Source organism: Chelonia mydas, chromosome 26 (genome assembly GCF_015237465.2).
Source record: "Chelonia mydas isolate rCheMyd1 chromosome 26, rCheMyd1.pri.v2, whole genome shotgun sequence".
Taxonomy (NCBI): domain Eukaryota; kingdom Metazoa; phylum Chordata; order Testudines; family Cheloniidae; genus Chelonia; species Chelonia mydas.
In genome coordinates this window covers 5976529-5999453 of record NC_057859.1, presented here as the reverse complement: position 1 = coordinate 5999453, position 22925 = coordinate 5976529, and the positions used below count along the sequence as shown (strand labels likewise).

The 22925-nt window shown below is 50.5% G+C and overlaps 2 protein-coding genes across 10 annotated transcripts in view; one reads left to right on the top strand and one right to left on the bottom strand.

Annotated features, from left to right (window-relative positions):
* Positions 1-22925, top strand: part of BIN3 (bridging integrator 3) — a 64172-nt gene that overhangs the window by 39842 nt on the left and 1405 nt on the right. For 4 of the 6 annotated variants that reach the window (XM_027830490.3, XM_037886225.2, XM_037886224.2 and 1 more), the window contains exons 7-9: positions 7887-8028; positions 10677-10811; positions 13999-14398. In XM_027830490.3, coding sequence (XP_027686291.2) covers positions 7887-8028; positions 10677-10811; positions 13999-14145 — 424 coding nt within the window. In that variant the 3' untranslated portion in view covers positions 14146-14398. Of the gene's footprint in view, positions 1-7886; positions 8029-10676; positions 10812-13998; positions 14399-21022; positions 21034-22925 lie in introns of those variants that run through there. The other 2 variants (XM_043536174.1, XM_043536173.1) reach the window with 2 other exon arrangements.
* CCAR2 (cell cycle and apoptosis regulator 2) lies at positions 14250-22858 on the bottom strand. 4 transcript variants are annotated; one of them, XM_043536171.1, is made up of 21 exons: positions 22709-22858; positions 22244-22364; positions 20559-20650; positions 20006-20097; positions 19697-19811; positions 19229-19355; positions 18769-18865; positions 18482-18598; positions 18137-18362; positions 17920-18033; positions 17686-17849; positions 17046-17229; positions 16723-16953; positions 16378-16590; positions 16131-16290; positions 15961-16040; positions 15715-15864; positions 15531-15639; positions 15250-15447; positions 14950-15155; positions 14250-14794 (listed from the first exon to the last, which is right to left on the bottom strand). In XM_043536171.1, exons 2-21 carry the CDS (start codon positions 22308-22310, stop codon positions 14744-14746), a joined length of 2793 nt encoding a protein of 930 aa, XP_043392106.1. In that variant the 5' UTR covers positions 22311-22364; positions 22709-22858; the 3' UTR covers positions 14250-14743. The 4 variants fall into 4 exon arrangements, with proteins under 4 accessions (XP_043392106.1, XP_043392107.1, XP_037742150.1 ...); XM_043536172.1 differs by having other exon boundaries at positions 15715-15861; positions 22709-22734; XM_037886222.2 differs by having other exon boundaries at positions 22617-22719.

Genomic DNA, 22925 nt, shown 5'->3' with positions numbered 1-22925 from the left:
CCTGGCATTTCTGCTGAGACTACCAAGCAGGAGGCAATCAGTGGCAATGTGGGCTTTGCGCTGTAGACCCCTGTCTGCTGGCAACGTGACTGGGACCCACCAAACTAATAGCACAGAGGCCACCCCCGAGCCATCGGATGGTCACAACTTTCAATAACATCTGGCCTGGTCGGGAGCTGAAGTTGTGACTCGGAGCTGAAAGGCTCCATGTTCCGGTACCATCCTCCTGAGCCATCTGGCCCTTGCCTCTTTCAGGATCCTAAAATAAATTAAATTGTAATATCCCAATAAAAACAGGGGTCACTGTACTGATTGTCCGATTCCTTTTCATCTCGAATTCATTTTAAATAGCGACCACGTAATTTGAGTGAAGCTGCTGCAGAATTTGCAGGCTGGTGCACCAAAAAGCCACCGAATTCATGGCCATCCTGCCACAGAGTACACGGGGCCTTTAATATGGGAAGGGCATGGCGGTTTATACATTCCCTCTGTGCAGATCTCTTGTGTTCATTCAGATTCCTATTTATCCAGCCCTTTTAATACATGTTTCTTGACTTATCTACATAGCAGCTAAATATTTAAATATTTCCCCCATGCCCACGAAATGCAGGGCCTCTGCAGCCAGTCCCAGTGGGAGCCACTCTGTTAGCTGATACGACATTTAAATATAATGGCAAACCCTGTGTGAAACTGACTATAAAAAGCAATCTCAGAGTAGCAGCATCTGATCTGCATGTGACCAGCTGGATGGAAGAGTGACCTTGGGCTCGCTGATGACTTTTTCAGGTTGCACAGGGCGATGCAAGGTTATTAATGCCCCAGCCCCATTTCCATAATGAGATAAAGGGATGGTGGATGCAAAGAATCACCAATAAAAGGCACAGTTGCCCTTGGTGTTTGAAGGGCAGGATAACGTAAGGCCCGGGGGTCTGTCCTTATGGATGGTCTCTGTAGGCTGCTGTTCTGATTAGCAGTTGTCTTGCTGGTGACATTGTGGGCACTTGTGAGCCCTGGAACAGCGGCTTTGCAGTGACTGTGGTTTGTGATAGTCTGTGTCACCCCGTGGACTCTTGGGCAGAGTGGGAAGCATAATCAGGTGGGCACACAGTTAGGTATGAAAGACGCACTGCCTCCCCTGCACTAACCCACTATACAGCTATGTCTATTTTTGAGTTATACCTAGCGATCGGGATCATGGTAACACCGGCTGGTATTTCGCCGTCTGAGCCAGGAATATTAAACACTAATGGTCCTTGTATCCTGTTCCCCAACGCTTCTGGACTTTGTCTTTTTTAGACTGTAAGTGCTTCAGAGCAAGGCCTTTGTCTCCCTATGTGTTTGCTCAGCACGTAGCACATATTGAGTGCAGCCCCGGTAAAAATAAATAATATTAAACATGCACAGAGCGAAGTGGTCAGTGCTGCAAAGCAAGCCTGGCTTCTGTTTCCACAGCTAGATCCTTCGACGTAGTTCATGTATCTAAATATATCAAACACAATTAAATTCATAAATTGGGATTTTCCTTTTTGCTCTGTTACCCCTTGTTGATCACAGGTATTTCAGTACAGGTGGGTATAAAATCTGCTCACCTGTAAGAAAGACATAACAGAAGGATAAATGTTGCAGTACTATTGAAACTGTTTTCATGACGGATTTGTTGGTTTTAGCCTGTAAAACTGACCATATAGTTTATGAACAGCAAGTTATCCAGTGCACTGTGGAGGTACAGTGCCCAGTTTCATAGGAGCAAGTTCTCTAATAGTCAGTCATTTGTGTGCATGATTGAAGTCCACTGACAGTTAGTGAGGAGGGAGGGTGGTTTCATTTTTACCACAAAGCTTCATTTCAGTTCCGTAAACCAGCTTAATATGGTCACCTGTGGGTCTTTCCTCCATCTCCTCGTTGGCTGCCTCTTCTGTCACTTTCAGCAATATACTCTGTTGGTTTCATACTTAAATATTCATTCAGACATTTCTTAATTCACAAAACATTGGTGCTAATATGAATATTCCTGTCGCCTGCATAATTGTTGGCACCTGGCTCCATGGCTATGGGCGATATGGATTTTGATAGCATGGTCCTACTACTCCTTCTGTCTGGGGCACAGAGCTCCCATCCTGGGTGTGCTGCTGGTGGGACTTACAGTGATGAAGGCTCTTGCTTAGCAGCACTTCCGGACAGTCTGTGACAAGAGGAGAGGGACGGGGGCAGGGTGGGGCGTCTTCAGCTTTCTACCCAGGTTGTAGTTAGCCTTTGCATCGTGTTTTTCACCGTCAGATTGCTTTACAAAATACGGCTTTTGGGGACCCATCAGCAGTTTTCAATGCCTCAAACTTTGAACCTGTTGGGTGTTTGTGTGTGTGTCTACATTATAAAAACCCATTCCTGTGCTATTGCTTCTGAGAGATTTCATCAAGTGTAGCCTAAAACCGGAGATCTGAATTATTACCCTTATCTTACAGATGGAGAAAGCTGAGACGGGGCAGTTGTGACTTGTCAGAGGGAATGAGTGTTAGAGCCAGGATTACAACAGTGACTCCCAGACTAATAACCCTCACTGCCTCTCTCCAATGGTGAAAGCAGCCAAGGGGACAGATGAAAAGCAAGGGATGTCTCCGAGTGTAGGAGGAGATCTCCTTAACTCTGCTGTCAGCTGACCCAAAGGTGGCTGATATTAGATTACATGTGGACTGGCACTGATGAGCAGAAGTAAGGGAGGTTTTTGGGCACGGGCATAGTTTGGGGAGGGACAGGGGGGGTGTTGCCGCCCCCCCCCCCCCAAAAGAAACCTGCAAGCGTTGTGCAGGCATGAAATTCCTCCTCCCCCCGAATGCACAGCCACATTGGCCTGACTGGAGCTGACCCCCTAAATATAGAAGTCAAATGACACCTATGGTTTTGGGTAGAGTGAGGGCTATAAGGGGAAGGAGGTGAGGAAGGAGAAAGGTGACAGTGATCCGAAGATGAAGCAACTCCATAAGGCTTAGGCACAGCCTGGCAGTGCCAATAATTCTATTTATTTCCCCTTACTTGGCCTAGGTGAGGGAGCAGAAGTGAGCCTTCAGGAAGGATTTAAATGGTGCAAGTGACATGGCTTGGCCAACAGACTCAGGGAGGGGGGGTGCCAAATATAAGGGGGAGCATGGAGGGAGGTGAGAAGTCAGCTGTGGGAGGAGGATCCCGAGATCGGTATCGTTGGTAAAATCAGGGAGGGAATATGAAAGGCGAGAAAGTGCAAGTGGTAGGCAGGGACTGTGTGAGATAAAACCTTGACGGCAAGATGTGTGATTTTGCTCTTCAGTACATTGTTGATCCAGCCAAGTGCCTCATACAGAGGACTGTCATGGTGAAGCAATGGGCTAGAGAGATGGTTGTGGCAGTAACGTTTTGGATGGACTGTAGAGGAGGTCAGGTTCACAAAATGCTTAGAATTTGATCGGTTATATGTGAGAGGTGAACCCAGTTCTAACTTTGCGCAGAACAAATGTGGTAACGATAAGAGAGACGGTGCACCGCGTTAGCTGGAACTCAGTGTTAAAGAGACATTGATAAGGTAAATTCAGAGTTAAAAGCTCCCTTGCCTTATATGAATACTGTAGATTATTAATCCTGAAAAATGTTCACAGTCTCATTTACTTCCTGTCACTGCTATTTCCTTATGTTTTGCAACTCACTTGGTCAGGGCAGTGAAACTAGACAGGCTAGTTTCACAGCAAGTCACCGTCCCTTTTTAATTCTCGGGCACTAACACAAGATTGTTGTCATTGGGTTCATAACTATGCAGGACAATATTTAAAAAGCCACTGTCCACTTAAAACTTTCACATCTGTCTGAACATTGTTGTTTGAAGCTGGTGTTGTTGCAAATAACACCTCGGGTGATTAGAAATTAATAAGATGAGTGGGGAAATAGTATTTTTCTCTCCTCTGTCAGTTTGTGTGCTTTATGCGTAGAACAGCACTTTGTGTAGGGGTCAGTTTCTTTATTTCCCCCCTTGTGTAGACAGCCAGCTTCCCATGGTGTTGTGTGGCTCTGTAACACAGCAGGAGCAGGAGAGAAAAAACATTTTAAAAAATAGGAAAATGTGACTGTAAAATCACCAGTCTCCGCAGGAGGGCTCGGAGACAAGTGTAGGGCCTCTTAACTACTTCTAATGAGGTGTGTGAAATGGACTAGATTTTAAATAGTTGATGTATCTTTAAATAAAAAAAACCAAAACCTTGACATGGGAACATAAGACTGGAAAGGTCCTTCTTGGATCCACTTCCTTGTTATTGCAGGCAACTGCCTAATTTATATGAACAAAATAATGATCGTAATACTAACAGGTATGTCAGCAACAAGAAGAAAGTGAAGGAAAGTGTGGGCCCCTTACCGAATGAGGGAGGCAACCTAGTGACAGAGGATGTGGAAAAAGCTAATGTACTCAATGCTTTTTTTGCCTCTGTCTTCACGTACAAGGTCAGCTCCCAGACTGCTGCACTGGGCAGCACACCACGGGGAGGTGGCGACCAGCCCGCTGCGGAGAAAGAAGTGGTTCGGGACTATTTAGAAAAGCTGGACGAGCACAAGTCCATGGGGCCGGATGCGCTGCATCTGAGAGTGCTAAAGGAGTTGGCAGATGTGATTGCAGAGCCATTGGCCATTATCTTTGAAAACTCATGGCGATCGGGGGAGGTCCCGGACGACTGGAAAAAGGCTAATGTAGTGTCCATCTTTAAAAAAGGGAAGGAGGAGGATCAGGGGAACTACAGGCCAGTCAGCCTCACCTCACTCCCTGGAAAAATCATGGAGCAGGTCCTCAAGAAATGAATTCTGAAGCACTTAGAGGAGAGGAAAGTGATCAGGAGCAGTCAGCATGGATTCACCAAGGGCAAGTCATGCCTGACTAATCTAATTGCCTTCTATGATGAGATAACTGGCTCTGTGGATGAGGGGAAAGCAGCGGACATGTTATTCCTTGACTTTAGCAAAGCTTTTGACACGGTCTCTCACAGTATTCTTGCCAGCAAGTTAAAGAAGTATGGGCTGGATGAATGGACGATAAGGTGGATAAAAAGCTGGCTAGATTGTCGGGCTCAACGGGTAGCGATCAATGGCTCTGTGTCTAGTTGGCAGCCGGTATCAAGAGGAGTGCCCCAAGGGTCGGTCCTGGGGCCAGTTGTGTTCAATACCTTCATTAATGATCTGGAGGATGGCGTGGATTGCACCCTCAGCAAGTTTGCAGGTGACACTAAACTGGGAGGAGAAGTAGATACGCTGGAGGGTAGGGATAGGATACAGAGGGACCTAGACAAATTAGAGGATTGGGCCAAAAGAAATCTGATGAGGTTCAACAAGGATAAGTGCAGAATCCTGCACTTAGGACGGAAGAACCCAATGCACCGCTACAGACTAGGGACCGAATGGCTAGGCAGCAGTTCTGCAGAAAAGGACCTAGGGGTTACAGTGGACGAGAAGCTGGATATGAGTCAACAGCGTGCCCTTGTTGCCAAGAAGGCCAAGGGCATTTTGGGATGTATAAGTAGGGGCATTGCCAGCAGATCGAGGGACGTGATCGTTCCCCTCTATTCGACGTTGGTGAGGCCTCATCTGGAGTACCGTGTCCAGTTTGGGGCCCCACACTACAAGAAGGATGTGAAAGAATTGGAAAACGTCCAGCGGAGGGCAACAAAAATGATTAGGGGACTGGAACACGTGACTTATGAGGAGAGGCTGAGGGAACTGGGATTGTTTAGTCTGCGGAAGAGAAGAATGAGGGGGGATTTGATAGCTGCTTTCAACTACCTGAAAGGGGGTTCCACAGAGGATGGAGCTAAACTGTTCTCAGTGGTGGCAGATGACAGAACAAGGAGTAATGGTCTCAAGTTGCTGTGGGGGAGGTTTAAGTTGGATATTAGGAAAAACCTTTTCACTAAGAGGGTGGTGAAGTACTGGAATGCGTTACCTAGGGAGGTGGTGGAATCTCCTTCCTTAGAAGTTTTTAAGGTCAGGCTTGACAAAGCCCTGGCTGGGATGATTTAGTTGGGGATTGGTTCTGCTTTGAGCAGGGGGCTGGACTAGATGACCTCCTGAGGTCCCTTCCAACCCTGATATTCTATGAACTTTCCCTTTTAGTAGCACCCTCCATCAGCTGGGACTCCAGGCATTTTACAAACACTAGTTAGTTCAGTCTCACAATGCCCATGGAAGTTTATAATAAACACATTTCTATTTGGACTAGGTTTGGTTTCACTCCTTGTTTTGATTAACAGATTCTAAATTCTGGATCTAAACTAACTTGACCGTGTCCCTCTCTGAAAGGGAAATTAAAGAGTAATATCAGCCCAGTAAAAGGAGTGGTGTGTCTTTAAATCCCCACAGTGCAGGGTTCATGTTAGCAAAAGGACTCAGGGGACAGAGGGATGAGGGGGTGTTGGGAGTGTGGATTGCATCACGCTCACTCTAGTGGGAAATGCCATAAAAGCTGCCGGGAATATCTTTTTCATAACCAATGTTTTGGTGAGTATTGAGCACCTAGACAACCCCCGTTGTTCTTCCATGCTCTGTGCAGGAAGTGGGATAGGTGTGAGCAAATTATTCACCTCAGGAAGTAGCAAAATGGAGCTCTTCCACATGCACAAAAGATGGGATCAGGGTTTCTTTCTGTTTCATCAATTGCAGCCTAATCCTGCAAGATGTTTCACTCCCATGGAATCACTGGAGATGCTCAGCGCCTCACAGGATTGTGCCCTGAGTGCTAGCCAGTACAAGTCAGGAAAGCGAAAAGGATGCTTTCTGCATTCCCTCTGTTTTCTTTCCTGTTCCTCTTTTTGTCTTGGCAACCCTCCTCCTTCTCAGTCATGAACTAGTGCTTGTGTCCCAGGAAGACTGGCTGATGATCCCATGCCCTGGTTTAAGAGCAACATGTGGCTCATATAATCTTTCCAAGCAGTGGAGAAACTGCAAGGCAGTGCCAGGGCCACTGGGATCCCTCAGGACTAGCTCCTTTGTGGCCCCAGGCCTTTGTTCATGCTTTTCTCTTCCCCCAGGGAAATGCCGAGGGCTGTCTCTGCCTCTCTTAGTCTTAGGGCTCTCCCTTCTTGGGCTGAGTTAATAGCAGTCTCTTGGCTAAGGAGAGCCCAGTTTCCAGTCAACGAGAGAGGAGAGAAGGGACAACTATGTGTTGCAGGGCCAGCAGCTCTTATCTTTCTCCTTCCCCTATATCTTTCATAGCGTCATAGAAATTAGTTCGTATCCACTGCAGCAGCCAGAGCAAAAATATTCCATCCTGGCATTTTTCCTGTCTAATTTTAAATATCCTGAGCTCTGGGGCTTCCACCCCATTCCTAGGGAGGCTATGCCAGACCTTGTAGCTTTCCCTGTTAAGAAATGCTTACTGATATTCAGCCTACATTTCCATTTGTCCAATACTGTTCCCTTACTTCTAGTCAGACCCCCTGGCAACTCCCCATAGAATTCCTCTCCCCACTTAATATCTGCATCTTTCAGATGTTTGCAGGCTGTTAACATGAAATACATTTTCGACCTAAAGGCATAGGACCCGTGATGCATCTGCTGGAAGCTCCACGAGGATAAATATGGTCTGTAGTGTAGTCTCGTGTCTTGTTGCATGGAAAGACTCGTGCCGATTATGGACCTGATTCGATTCCTATTAAAGTCATTGGGGGTTGGATCGGGCCTTAAGGGCACTTGTCCTACCCCTGCCTCTGCCCTACCAGTAATCTGAGGACAGGTGCTAACGCCTAGTGTCATACAGAATTCTGCCTGAGCACCTTGCATTAACAGGCTCTTAGCTGGGAGTTTGGCCAAGCAGATATGTCCCTAAGATGAGTCCAGCCAGGCCACAGCATTCACGGGGGGGTTTATTCTTTGAACCCCTGCAGGTTCAGCAGCGTGTTCCCCAGCCTGAACATGGCAGTGAAGAGACGTGAGCAGACTCTGCAAGACTACAAGCGGCTGCAGTCCAAGGTGGAAAAATACGAAGAGAAGGAGAAGACCGGCCCCATCCTTGCCAAGCTACACCAGGTACAGAGCTGGGAGACGGGCGCTTACTGCTGGGGTTGAAAAGCTCTGGAGAGAATGTTAGGGCACCCCTTGCGTGCAGCGTGGCACAGTACAATTTCCCTGGCGTATGTTTCATCCTGACATGCCAAGTATTGTTGAATGGTGTAAGCGCCGAGTTATTTAGCACAGTAACTGGGCATAGCGTGATGAAATTAAGACAGAGACAATCTAGGCATCGAAGATCTATTAAGCTATGGAATAGACTCGCAAGGGAAATGATCGGAACGCCATTGCTTGGGACATTTAAAACTAGACCGGGGAAATCCCTTGGAAACGTACACTTGGGTACAACCCTACCTCAGCAGGGAAATGGACTGAATGATCTTTTGTCTTTCAGTATCTAAGATCTGTATCTAAATTCCCTAAAGTACACTCTAATTTATTCAGTGCTTTGGGGCAAGGTGCCGTTATTTTTTCAATATTAAATTGACATGCGCAATGCTGGGTAAATCCAGGTAAATTAAGAGCACTCAGTCTAAGACCAAACAGAACGTCCTCTCCAAACTCAAGCCCACAAGAGCTGGAGATAACTGTAAGAGCACGTTAGGAGACAGCACTCCCCCAAACTTCAGAATTTGCCTAAACAGCTATAAAAAACAATCATGGAATTCTACACCTTTGCCACCCGGTACAAAGCTTAGGTCTCACAAAATTGCAATAGCTGGTTCACATGAAACGTCACCAAATTCTTACGTCTTTCTGAAATTCGAGCAAAGTTGTTGGGGTTTGGGTTTTGTTTTTACTAAATCTTCACCAGCATTCCCGGCCAAATCTGTCATTGCTACAAAACATTCACTTGAAACCTCTAAGGAATAGTCGCCTTCATCAGAGTCAAAGAACACACCGTTTTGATCACTTTCCCCGCCAAATTAAGTATTGTGTTAAAGAACAGCCCTATCAGCATTAACAAAAGAGAATTCAGACTTCATAGTAAGCAGCTTATGCTGCTCAGCCTCAGTGACTAAAGCTATGGCTGGAAAAATGGGAGTTCTTTTGTCCTGGTGATTAAGTCGGTTTTATTTTTTGCCTAATGAACTTCTGGTGTGATCTAATTTTTTCCCCATGAAAATCTGAAATAAATAATCAAAAGTCTGAGCTTGGACACCTGGGATAGCCAGAGCTGCTGCTGGAGAGGACCAAAAGCCAGGCTATTCAAGAGAGATCCAGATATTTGGTAGGGAGTTAGCATACCCTCATAAGGTATTTCCATCCGGCCTGAAATATACATTGGGCCTTTTAGAGCTGTTTACCCAAGCCCTCAGATTTTGGATGCAGGAAGCTTCCTGAATTAACCCTCCTTTCCCGTGAGTTGAAACATTCTGAGGCTCAGTTTGGGTAGCTGGACTGGTGTCAGACAATGCATTTGCCCCTTTCGAGCCTGGTGACATTTTAAGACCTTACTAGCCGGAAGCTATGCCTGCTCCATATCTCTAGCGTGCTTTCCCAACAAAGGCCCCGGAACCTGTCTTAACACCAATCTGTCCATAGGATTAGATACCGCCAGAGCAGGACCAGCATGTGGAATCTCACTGCTAGCCCCCACCCCCGCCCTTTGGAATTGCACCAGGATTAAGTGGCAGACTTGAACTTGTCTAATGTTTCAGCACCCACCCCCTCCTGCCCTTTTCCACCCCTTCTCAGAGACATTTCCCTTTCTCCCCACGCTTCTGTTTAAAGATCGCCAATAGGACTCTCCAAACTGAAGGTCACAGGCAAAGTGCAAAGACAGGAGAGGGCACAGGGTTAGGGAGAAAACCCCGAGGGCAGACCGAAGACCGTCAGAGTCTCGGCATCAGCCCAGCGGCGCTAGCAGGTCCGACAGCCAAGCCTTAACTCAACTTGGCGTCTCCCCTACTCATCTTTACTTCCAGCAGCATAGCAAAGTTGCTTTGCTGGCCAAGTGAGGCCTCCTCTCTGAATATGGGGTCATGGCACCGGCATGGGCCCCCCCAGTATGGCGCGGGCTGTAGGGTCCTTCCGAACTTTTCACAGTTATCCCAGCGAGAGAGAGAGAGATCTGCCAATGTCCAAGTGAGACACCATCTGACCACAGGGCTGCAGCCAACAGATAAACTATGGTGCTTGCTAACATTGTCCTCGAGCTGCTAGTCAGAGGATCTTGTGTCGCATTCCGGGTTTGCTCTGTAGAGCTCTGTTTGATTTCGGACGAGGACCCCGGCGTATAGCGTTCATTTCTCTTTGTGAGGCAGGAGAAGGAACTATTTTATTATGTCTCCCAGCAGGTCATCTGTACCTTGCTGCTCACAGAAAAGCAACTTTGATGCATATTTATAGTACAACATAGAGGAGACTGGCTAAGGAAAGCTCTTAATGTTTGGTGCCCACTCACTGAGTCGAGTTGTGCATGTGGCAGATACAAGGAGCTTGCCATGGTGGTGTTAAGAGTCCTTACTGCCTTTGAGTGACCTACCTGTGGATCTCTTTATGGGAGAGATTCAGTCATCCCCCAAACCCACAGCCTGGTCCTCAGAATGTTCCCTTATTGAGATCGCTAGGTCTTCTTGGGCCCTCTGGAAGGTCATACCTTGGTTTGTTTTGGGAAAGGGGATTTTTAAGGCAGCTGAGCAACCCCCTCTCTCGTTCCCCAGGCCCGTGAGGAGCTGAGGCCGGTGAAGGAGGACTTTGAAGCCAAAAACAAGCAGCTTCTGGAGGAGATGCCCAAGTTCTACAGCAGCCGCATCGACTATTTCGAGCCCAGCTTTGAATCACTGATCCGAGCTCAGGTGAGACCCACAGTGAAACCTGCCCCTGCACTGGCTGCCCTCATGTCCACGTCCATTAGCTTGTGCTTCTCTCTGGAGCGCAGACTCTTTCAGACGTTATTTCGGTGAACGGTTGATCTCACCAGCATAGGAGTCCCTAAGACTAACGCACCATCCAATTGAATAGATATTGATCCCACTGACTTCTCTGTCTGCATGCTACAGCTCTCATGGGGTTTGCAATTATCCCTCAAAATGCTGGGATGTCTGAATGCAGGGAAAGGAAGTCATAGTTGAACATCAATCCTGAATTTCGGGGTTATCATGGAAGCTGGTTGGGCACAAGGTGGATAGTGTGCCTGACCCGTTACCTGGCAGAAGGTCAAGTTGGTTTCTACTAGAAGCTGATCTGGTTCTATGGTGGTTGAATGCCGTGCAGGAAGAACAGCATGAGTGAACTTCGCGCCCTTTCTGCGTCATAAAGCGTTGCCCAGATCTGGTGCTTCGCTTCAGCAGAAGGACCTGAGGAAAACATTCGTGATGTTTATTTAGGGCCCCATCCTACAATCCCACTCAAGTCAATGAGCAAAGCCCCCCCCGCCCCCCGAAACAGGTGAGATTGTGGGGCGGGGTGGCTGTAGCTGATGGATGCTGCAGGTCATGAGTGATGAGTTTCCGCTGTCCCGATCTCCCTGTTGGCACAAGTGATAGAGAATGGGAATCTCAGCTTTGGCCCCTGTGTAGGGATAGGGTGCAGGGCAGGCTGTAATGTAGATTTGTTTTCGGGGGTGGGGGGTTGGGTCGGAATGTCATAACTCAAATCCCTCTTTCCCCCCCCGCCCACCTCCCTTATGAGGAAGGGCCGTAAATCTTTGCCCAAACTTATGGAGTCCTCCTCTTGTGGAGAGAGGGAATGAGGAAGGTGAGGAGCAGCTTAGGTTTCCTCTGTGCAGAGGCGTTTCCCTGTGGAGTTGGCCAGCCTGATGGGGCAGAACAAACCTCTTTCCGTTCTGAGCAGGCATACAAGTTCACTAGGTGTCACTCCAGATAGGAGAGACAAGCGTGGCTGATTGGCAGGATGAACGCACACCAGTCAGGGTGAGGAGGTGTAACTTAGACTGCCATGTTCACACTCCCCTAGACCTAGCTTCGCCCACTTACCAGTGCATTGGGGAAGCAAAATTGGTGTAATTTACACAGATCTGGAGGAAGGCATGAGTTAAATGCGGGGGAGGCCTGCCCTAAGGTACACCTTCCCACCGTCTCCTGTTGGTTGCGTTTGCTGCCAGTCTTCTCTCTGCCGTTGATTTTAAGGCCAGAAGGGACCATTATCATCCGTTAAACTGCCATCCTAGAGCGTGGGGAAAACTGACACTGGCATTTGAACCTGTGATTTTTGGCGTCCCAGAGAAGCGCTGTACCCCTGGACCACGGTGCCAGTCTCTACGGTAGACTCAGCAGGCCAGAGACAGAGCTGATGTGTAAGGTGGTTGTAAAAGTCCAAATAAGCAGAGGCGCGTTGAGGGGACTGGAAGAAGGCGTAAATAACACCAGTTCAGACTCCCCTCTGAACTTGGGCCTCTGCATATCCAAAAGCCACTTGCCCACAGACTGATTCACCTGCGATATGGCACACGCTCCAAGCGTCAGGGCTGAAGGGACGAGGCTCCCTGGAGCCTCTGCTCTTAAAACACGTGATCCTGCTGTGAAACCAACTTCTTTCGAGGTGCCCAACATAAACCCAGTGCGTCTGGGACTCTGACATGTCGAGCGGGGCTGGCCTGGCCTGCAAGACCCTCTGCTAGAAGCTTTTCCTTGAGGAAGCTACAGCCGAGAGAGGGCTTTTCCATTCCTGTTTGGAGGGCAGTGAGGTGTCAGTCCTGCTCCGCATCCCAGAGGGGCTCTGTGTTGGCCCAGCTATATTGGGACACTGAGGAGCGCGCAGTTGCATGTTCCCAAGCGTGCTCTTGTCCCTTGCTTTGGCTAGCAGATCTTTCCCTTCTCCAGGGGCCGTTAATCCATGGGTCTGTGCAAACATGCCTTTGTCCCTTCCCCCTGAGGTTGCTTGGATGGAGGATTTATTCCTCCATCATGAAGGAATACCAGAGACAAAGGGGCACCTCGCTGAGCACAGGGAGTTCTAAAGAAATCTGGGACTGTCCCTGGGTTCTCACCGACAGTCACTCCCTTGGTGGGGGCGGAGGGTTAGCAGCAGCTCTGACTGCGTCATTCGCGGCCACCCTTGGTAGGGTTACTTGGCCCTTCCATAGCACCCTCCTTCTCAGACACATCTGACAAGGGAGGTGACTTGCCCAGGGCAATGTAATGAGTCAGTGCTGAGCCAGGAATAGAACCCAGGAGTCCTGACTCACTGCTGTGACCACTGAACTGCAGCGTCCCCGTTGGGGCCATTAAGGCAAAGGCTGCCGAGAGCATCCCTGTTTCTGTGCTGATCCTTGCCGAATGGCAGGAGCTCGTGCTCAAAGGCATATGAATGGTACTGGTAATGGGCTGCTCTACCGCCCCCGCCCATTCATCCAGCCGGCGTTCTTTCCGGGTTATCTCTCCCTCCATGCCTCATTGAGTTTATTTATGTTACTCAGTGGAATTTCTATTTTAGTTCTCATCTACGGGTAGCGATTGTTCTAGAGAGTGGGGGGAGCCCACAGGGGCAGATGCCATCGTTTGTTGGGGTAGATATTCAGCTTCAGCTAATGCTTAAAACCCAATCTCTCTGCACCAGTGGACATGTGCACCCATTTCAGAGCTTTATTGACTTGGAGGTGTTAAATGCTAGTCTGCTCTCTCCCTCTCCTCCAACCCCAGAAGGGAGGTCCGCAGTAGAATTCCCATTGCTTTGACTAGGCCTGCGTGCAAGTTGCCAATGTTCAGTGACAAGCTGTGACTCCAGGATCAGAGCTTGCTGCCTAGGTAATGTGAGCTAATGTTGCTGGTAAGCTTCATTAATAGGGCATCACTTGATCCTCTAGTTAGAGTGTGGAGCCCCCTAGTGGATGCTGTTTAACATTGCACATGTTAATACTCTGATGTCTCCCTATGGCTACCTGCACTAATAACTCCCCCCCCCCCAAATTATACTGTGTGAGCTGACTGGAGACCACAAGCCACCCCCCTTTGGGTGGGCTGAGGTTAACTGGCCAGTAAGCAGCCATTGTTAAAATGTAAGGCTGACACCATCTCTCCCCAGGTTGTGTACTACACTGAAATGCACAAGATCTTCGGAGACCTGACAGAGCAGATTGATGAGCCAGGCCTCACAGATGAACAGAGGGAGAAAGAGAATGAAGCCAAGCTGAGTGAGCTGCGGGCCCTGTCCATTGTGGCTGACGACTGACCACCCTACCTATGCTGGGGGAGCCTCGATGATAACTGCACAAGATCAAAGGGTAGCTGCTCCAGCCTACTCCTGTTGAGCAAAGACAGGACAAGCACCAGAACTTTTCCTGTAGCACACAACTATTTATTTAGAATTTTAAAAAAAGTCATCTCAGTGGGAAAACAAGAGACAAGACAAAAATAGCCACAGACAAGTGAAGAAAAAGGAGGGGGGTTTCAACCTTTCCCATTAAATACAAGTTGTTACCACATTTGTTGTCTAAAGCACCACCTCAATACTAAGTGCAGATGGCAGACCTTCATTTGGAGCTCACAGCCATCACTTACCAGACACCTTTGTAGACAATTAGCAATTCCTACCTCAAAAGTTTGATGATGGGTCAGAGTGGAGCTGTCTCATGTGTTGCAGTCCAATACTGTTAGGCTCCCCCATAATGGGAACCCAGTTCAAGTCTCCTCCCTCAGGCAGTGAAAGGGTTCTTGGTTCCTTCCTCAGCATCTAAGCCCCTCACTCACTGACCTTGCCATTTTTAGTCTAGGCTCATGACAGGGCACAGACTCGGCACACTATAATAGCTTCAGGGGATCCACAGGTGTCAGTTGCTAGATGCTGGTTCCTCCTCCTTCTTCTCTAAGCAGTTATTAGTCTGGAAGAGAGAAAGAAGGCATGAGACAGCAGGATGCCTCCCCCCATCATCTCAGAACACAGTACTTCACTTCTGCCCATGCAAAGGTGTTAGCTGAGAGAAGACATACTAACTACCATGTCTCACTCTCTCAGGGAGGAGGGGGGAGTTGATACCTTCTCAATGATCCGCTGGATCTCCAGCTGCAGGGGAACGAGGCGCTTTTTGTTCTCCTGCAGCAGCCTTTGGAAGTGGGATTTCTGCCTCTCTGCTGATTTCACCTGCTCCTCCATATCAGCCAGCTGCTTCTGTACATCCTGCAGCTCAGCGACCAGCACCTTGTTTGAGGACTCTGTCGCTGAGAACCTGGTCTGGGCGTCCTCTGTGGGCAGAGAACAAATTCAACCCTGTTCCCCCCCCCCGGTGGGCCCTGCCATACTCTAGCACCACCACCCCAGCAGTGCACTCTGGCTCACCCAGCTTGACCTCCAGAGTGTGGATTTTGCTCTCCAGGTACAGGCGGCTACTCTCAGTCTGCTCTGCTTTCTCCAGCAGCTTTCCCAAGTTGAGGACGGTCCCGCAGTGGGAGATCAGATCCCCATGCTCCACCACTGCCTTGGGCTGGGCAGAACCCTCAGCCACAGAGTTTGAGACAGGCAGCAAAGCAAGGTTTCCTGAAACAAGAGCAACCGACTTAGGGCGGGGGGATTTCCCCCGCTAGGCACCTATTGCCACGGCCCCTGTAGCCAATACTTACCCAAGAGCCCCTCCTCAGGGATGGGGTCAGAGCTGTCCTGGCGGTTGTAGTGCAGGCTCCGGTACTGACACACGTACTGAGTCACCACTCTGTTCACAAGACGCTTCGCCTGTCAACAGCACACGCTGCCAGTTAGTGCCAACTTCCTTCACAATGGAGCGTTCCCCCCCCAGCTGGTACTCACCTGCTCCTTGCAAAGATGTAGCCCCAGCGTCATGAGGATCTTCTCCAGGTCTCTTCTGTGCAGGTAACCACAGAAATTCAAATCGAAGTAGATAAAGGCCAAGAGGGCATCCAGGGGCAGCACAGCACTTGGGTCCAGCTCCTTGGGCTGCTAAGGAACAAGGCACATACATACATAGCTAGGGACCTGCACTGAAACCCAAACTCATGACAGCCCTGTTCTCCCCCACCCCTGTGGCTTACTGACCAGGTCATGGAGCGCTGAGAACTCCATCTCTGACTGGTTGGAAGCAATGGATCGCACCTCTGCATCTTCTAACTTGACACCTACAGGGGATACAAGCAAGGCAAGTTGTCTGCACAGCCCAACTGGAGGAACTGGACGCGCGTGCCACCCACGCCGTGCGCCAGACCTACCAAAGTCCTCCTCCTCCTCGTCTCGCAGCAGCAGCAGGTCATCCTCTAGGCTCAGCATGCACAGCTCATCAGTTGAGTCTTTGGGCTCCACTTTGGCCTTCTCATCCTCTTGGGGATCTTCACTGCATGCTGGCTTCTGCTCTGCCTCCTCCTGATGGGTCTGCGCACAGGCAGGAGAGAGAGAGAGAGTCAGAGTCAGAACTTCTCTGTAGTCTCAGCTGAGGGCCCCACAGGGATGGGGACACACCTGCCCAGGCTCCTGCTCACTGGCTCCCGCCTCCACCTCCTCCTCCTGGGCCTCTTCCTTCTGCACTTTCTCATGCTCAGCTGGCTTCTCTGACTCCAGGTTCTTTGCTTCTGTCATCTCTTCCTTCTCGGGCAGAGCCAGCAATGCCTTGTAAAGCCTGTAGCCAAAATCCCGCTGCAGCATCTCCTGGAAGAGCTCTGCCATCACCGCCACCTTGGGGAGGGAGGAGGACAGAAAGAATTCTAAGTGCAGCACTCTACAGAACTCGGCCGCTCACCCACAGTAGAACAGGAAACCACACACCAGCTTGGCCTGGTGCCTGCCCCCAGGGAGAGGTGAGCCTACCTCAAATGAAAGCTTTTCCCTCTGTCTCCTGTACTCCAGCAGGGTGCAGAGCGAGAGGTTGGAGCAGCTCGGCTGCCCACCTTGCATTGCTGGTTTTTTCGGGTGAGCAACGATGGCAGGTTCAAGTGGGGGAGTTGGAGCTTCTGGTTCAGCAGCAGCATCTGTGGCATTTACTTCCTGTGCATTGGCCTCCATTTCCTGGTCAGGGGCTGCTTCTGATATCTCCACATCCTTTTTAAAAGCATTACAGAGAGATCTTGACAAGAGTGAGTGATAAGACCTTTACTACCATTGCTCTTGGCTTTATGACAGCCCACTCTCACCATCTCAGCTTTCTCCTCCGGCGACGGGGATGGCAGAGGGGCCTTCTCGGCTTTCTGCTGGCACAGGGCCTCCCACTCCTCCAGAGACGGCATGCAGCTCCAGACATCCGGCAGGAAGATCACCGCCGTCTCCCTCTGCAATGGGTCTCCCCGACGCAGATACCTGAACTCTGCAAAACGGAACCTGGAGCAGGGGAGGGGAGGCTCAGCTTTTGGAAACAGGGAATAAAACCTATCACTGCTAGGGTCCATTCCCCCACCATGTTAAAGACAGAAGGTCTCCATCTTCCCTCGGCTGTTACTAACCAACCAAGTCACATGGGAGACCAGGTTTAAGCAAAGTAAAATCAGTTGCTACGGTTACCCAGGGCAGGAATTCTATATATAGCCATGATGTAATCAGCCAAACCAAAGTTCCAGCCCATATCTACATGGATCTGAGCACCCCATCCACCAACCCGGAGCAGGCACCCCAAAGTTCTATACAGCTACTCCGTCCTGCCTGTTGAAGGGAATGAACAACACAGGAAAACTCATTTAGAGTGGCATATTTTTGGTCCGATTATCTCACCCATCGGTAATAGCGGTCACTTTGGCTGCAGCCCTGTCTGCTCCCAGGGCCCAAGGGGATAACACTCACCACTTCGTGCAAGCGCTCAGGTCCAGGCCAGTCTGGGCCTTGGTGCAGCGAATGGCTGTGCGAACCAGAACCATGGGGTCAGAGTCCGGCTCGGGGCCATCCAGGGAAGGCGACCACTCCCCTCCAATCAGCACAGCTTCGTCCTCTTTCCTCCCCAGCAGGAACTAGGGAAGGAGAAGAGAAGCCCAATAAGCCTCTGTAGAGGAGGGAATTCCTGCTCCACAGCAGCCTCACCTTTATTTGCTTTGTGGGGTGCTCTGGACTCTCCTTCTGCTCGCTGGGCTCTTCAATATATAATAAGCAATGGCGATACAACTCCTCTAGCCCTGGGGACGACAGCAGCATCACCTGGGGGAACAGCAACAGGGTCAGACTGGCACAGATACCCATTGCCCTATGTCATCCAGGGCAGGAAGGCACGCCGAGCTAGGGGTGCCGCTGAATCTCTCACCTTGGCACTGAATGCAGGATCCGCGTCCTCCGGCACAGCGTCCTCCTCTGTCTTGGGCGCCGCCTCCTCTGCGGGGTCAGCCACCAGGATGCGGCTGGGGTGCCTCAGGGTCAGCGGCTGGGCGAGCGGGAACGTGTCCAGCCAGCACAGGCGGACATCGTAGAACTCCCGGGGCAACTGGATGCTGCAGTAGCGTCTCAGGATTTCCATGGCATCGCAGAAGGGGCTGGAGCCAGGCAGAGAGACAGTGGAGCATTAGAAGTTAGCAATGGTAATGACTTTTAGGGGCAGAGTGAAAGCTAGACTGCAATCAGAGCTGTTGCATTAGCGCCCGTGGGCTCTCACCTGTCCACGGCATAGCGTGCAAAGTAGACCCGGTACTGTGGCGGATCATGGCGTGGCTTTTTCACTCCCCACGGTTCGCCGCCTTTCTGTTTCCGCTTCTTCGAATCAAAGTCGTCCCTGTAACCAGCACAGTGTCCGTAAGTATAGCCATCTTCCAGCCCTAACAGGCGACCTCTCTCCTTCCTCCAAAAAGCCCCTTAAGGACCGCATGCAGGACACACTTGCCAAAGGGTCCTTCAAACCCTCCCTTTGGAGCTTATAGGGGACACACTTTCCACAGTCCTTACCATCTGCCTGAGTCCTGCCTGCCCTTTGGGCCCCGACCAGGGTATCTCCCAAGGTGGCCCAGATGGAGCGAAGGGGATGACTGGAAGAGGCTCATGGCTGGGGAAACAAATACACAGTCTTATTGCTAAGCCGCTCCAAAAGCCAATCCCTATCTGGACTAACTAAGGCCTGTTATTGCTACATTGGCTTCCCCCGCCCTCGCTCCAGGAGGTGCCATCCCAGGGCTCCCACAACCCATGTCTGGAGGCAATCGAATTGGTTGGTGCACATAAGCTTTCCTCTGGCCTCATGAGGATTGGGGCTTATTCCAGACTTCTTACCCATGCCACCAGGACCAAAAGTGTCCTTGCTAGGAGGAGAGACCAAAATGTCCACGGGACCCTTGCCACTAAGACAGGTGGATCATCCCAGGAATCCCTGTAGCTCCAGTGCTCTAAGTCTCCCCCGCATTATACTCACGTTTCTGGGGAAACAGAGGAGGGATCCGGTGAGGCTGGAACAGCAGCTGAGGTTGGGCTCCCAGGATGCCTTGTTTCTGTCCTAAGGATGCCACATGCAGGAGAGGGGTGGGAGCCTTCAGGAGGGGCTACAGAATGAAAGGCATGCAATATTCAAGCCAACAGGAGATGGCCCTCAAAGGGAATGAGATGGAGTTCACCTGGCAGGAAGCAGCAGTGGGAGCACCAGGGCATAGCCTGGTTTAACCTTTCACTGACCAGGCTAGCTGCTGGGCCTAGTACAGCAGCAGGTAAACAAGCAGCCTGAGTAGGCTCACAGGGATTATCCTCACCCATAGCTAAGGTGCAGCCGCCTCGGAGATGGAATGTGGCAACTGCTGCTGCCAGACCAAGGCAAATGTTCTCTGAGCCTGGAAAGATCCTCCTTCAGCCCACACATGGAGAGAACTACCAGCGCTTTAACTGATACCTGATTGGACAATGTCTGGACTTTCATGGCATTCCAGGGCACCGATTGGCTTGGATTGTAGACAGCTTTCACCAGCACTTTCTCACCAATCTGTGGTAACCGGCCCTTCACGACACTGTCGCAAAACACAGTGCAACAAAGCACCGCTGTTATTATTTCAGACCAGAACCCAGGCGTCCTGACTTCAGTCCCCCTCTGTTCTAACCCCTGAGCAATGCTCCCCTCCCGAAGGCCCTTGGAAACTCAAAAAGGAAAGTGCTCCTAGAGCTCTTCCCCACTCTCACACACACAGAGCAGCCCTCGCCTTACCTCAATTGGAAGAAGACCTCTTCATCCACCACCCCAAAGTAGTCATGCAGGCTGGTGACAATGCCCGTGAAGACTCGCTGCTTCTCACCCACCTGCAAGGCAAAGGGCAAGCGGGTTCATTACGCTCAGTCACCGCCTGCACACGCACCCCACCACACACTGCAGTCAACAGACAATACACATTCACGCACACAGTCATTGTGCTCACATTCCAGGTACAAGCACAACACACACACACACACACACACACAACCAGCCTCAGCCCTGGGCAGCCCCTACTATCCCCAGGACCGAACAATACTGTAGTCAAGCATCTACGAGGCCCTGCTCTCGCTCATGAATGCACAGCGCACAAGTCTTTCCAACCCAGTCTGCCGTGGCTCATCAGATAGTGCACTAGGAGCCCCACATCTTATGAGGGGAAAAGTTGATCAACTCAGAAGTGACTTAGGACTTGGAGGGTTAAAGAATACGTTGGCATGGGGACAGAAACTCTAGGTTTCCTGAAGCAGCAAAGCAGCTAGGGTTGAGGGAAGGATTGTCCCCAGCATACCTGCAGGTGCCGTGCATTCTGGATAAGATCTGCTGAGACCGGAGGGTTTAACAGGCCAGGTGGAGGTCCCAATAAGGAGGTCGGGTGTGTCCCTAGAAGGGAAACGAGAAAAAAAAAATTAATCCCTAGAAAATTCTTAGAAGGTCAAAAACTAAGTGGAAGTACAAACTTCCATGCTCAGCAGGAAAGAGACACCTTATGGGATCAACTCAGATAGTAGTTCCAATCAGATCTACTCAATGGAAAGACTTTGAGCATTCAGGGGGGCAAGTTTCCAGATGTCTAATAGCTAGAGAACCAGCCTGACTCACTGGAGCTACCAGAGTTTTCCAGAAGCAATGCACTGGGAAACTTCCACCCTTAGATTACCAAACTGTGGTGAGTTGGGAGGAAAGACGCTGCCTCTACCCAGCATGTATCTCCTAATGCAAAGCCTTCGCCTCCCAACCTGCCCGCTTCTGGTTCCTGGAAGTGAGTAATTCTCTCTCTATGTTCCTTCATCCCCAGAGCATAACATCTGTTGTGTCCAGGTGTCCGAGTTTTCCTACTCCTTCTCCCAAGAATTGCTTCAATGTCCATCTCTGCTCACCTATTTCCCATGAAACGGACATGATTCTTGCCTGTTTTGCCACAGCCCCAGGGTTAAACCTGGCTAATGTCTTCTTAGTGTCACCTTTCTGCTGCTTGGCAAAGCTATCAAAGCACAGGAGCGGTCTATCTGCAGACTCAGGAAGACAGTACCACAATTTTTCCATGCTTGGAAAGTTATTTGAACAGCCAAAAACTAACAAAAGTGAAAGCTTAAATATTGCAGAAATATAACACATTTCAAACCAATTGGAATATTAAAGAAGCTGCCATGTTCACTGTTTTCCGACACTCACAAAAATCATTAGTCTCAAAGTACTTCACACACCACAGAGAAGTCTCTTCACCCGCCCACCTCTCTGGTGGAACTTGTTAAATTACCACCAACACACAGAATCCACGCAACAATTTAAGACGGGAACCAAAGCAGGCCAACTGTACCAGACTGAAACTGCAGGGGGGAGGGTCTTTAGAGAAGCCAAAGTTGATTTCCTCCCCCACACACATACATACACACATTATTATGCTGTGTACTACTTGGCTGTAGCCCTCCACCCCAAAGATAGCTGCATTTCAGTGCTGTTCTCTGTAGAGATTCTAAAATTTGAAACCTCACTAGACCTACAGAAACTCAGTGATATTGCGCAGAAGAAGGGAAGATTTACGAGTTCCGTAACTGTATTTAGCTAGTGAAGCAATTAGGTTTCCTTTGGGATGAAAGGCATGCTACATCTGAAATATATTAATATTACACTTATAGCTTTTAGTCGTGGCAAAAAGAAATGCAGGAACAACTGAGTTAATAATAATAGCATGATATTACAAATTTGCCCTTCAACCACAGCTCCAAAAAGCTTTACCAGTCCCCTGTGAAACCATCTTATTATCCATAAATAAAACGCGGATACTACTTCAGTGAGCCAGCGGCAGGGCCTAGGAACACAACTCAGGAGTCCTGGCTCTCACTCGGATCAAACACTTGACGCCGGGTTCCCCAGGAAAAGGGGGCGACGCCTCATCCCTCGGGGCCATTGGCAGGGAGGCTGGGCGACTGCTCCAGCCTGCAGACACCGTCCCCAGGCGCCGGGCCAGCTGACCTGAGAACGGCCTCGCTCCCTGCGGGTTGCCAGCTCGCAGAGGCTTCTGGCGCTTGAACTGGGCCATTCTGGGTGGATCGGGCTGCTCCTCTTCTCCAGGCGGCGGCGGCTTCGCCTTGGGCTAGGAGGGGGGAGAGAGACAGACAAAGGCCGCATCAGCCACCGGCCGCCCGGGCACGAAGGCAGGAGCAGGGCGGAGCCCGGCCAGCCCTGGGAGAGCGGCTCCCCCCGCCCCCGAGCACCGCCCCGGCCCCTCTAGGCCCGGCCCGCTGCCCGCGCCCCCCCCGAGGGTCCGAGCCGGGAGACCGCGGGGCGCTGCCCGCACCCCGAGGGGGAGAGCGGGGCGGGCGGGGATGGACACTGCCCCCCTCACCCTCCAGATCAGGGGGGAGACGCTGCCGCCCCCCTCACACCCCGCGTAGCTGCGACGGGGGAAAAGCCACCGGGGCCGGAACCGGAACCAACCTGCGCGCGGGGGCGGAGCAGGAGAAGGGACAATAGGGACCCGGAAGCGCTTCACCGGAAGCCCGCTCTCGCCCCCTCCCGCCCAACCGGAAGGGAACCGAAAACCGCCGACACACACCCTGCCCACTCCCCCCCCCCGCCGCCGGAAGTGTTGCTGCCCGGAGCGGCAAACGGAGACACTAGCCGGAAGTGTGGCGGAGGGGGGGAGGTCAGGGAA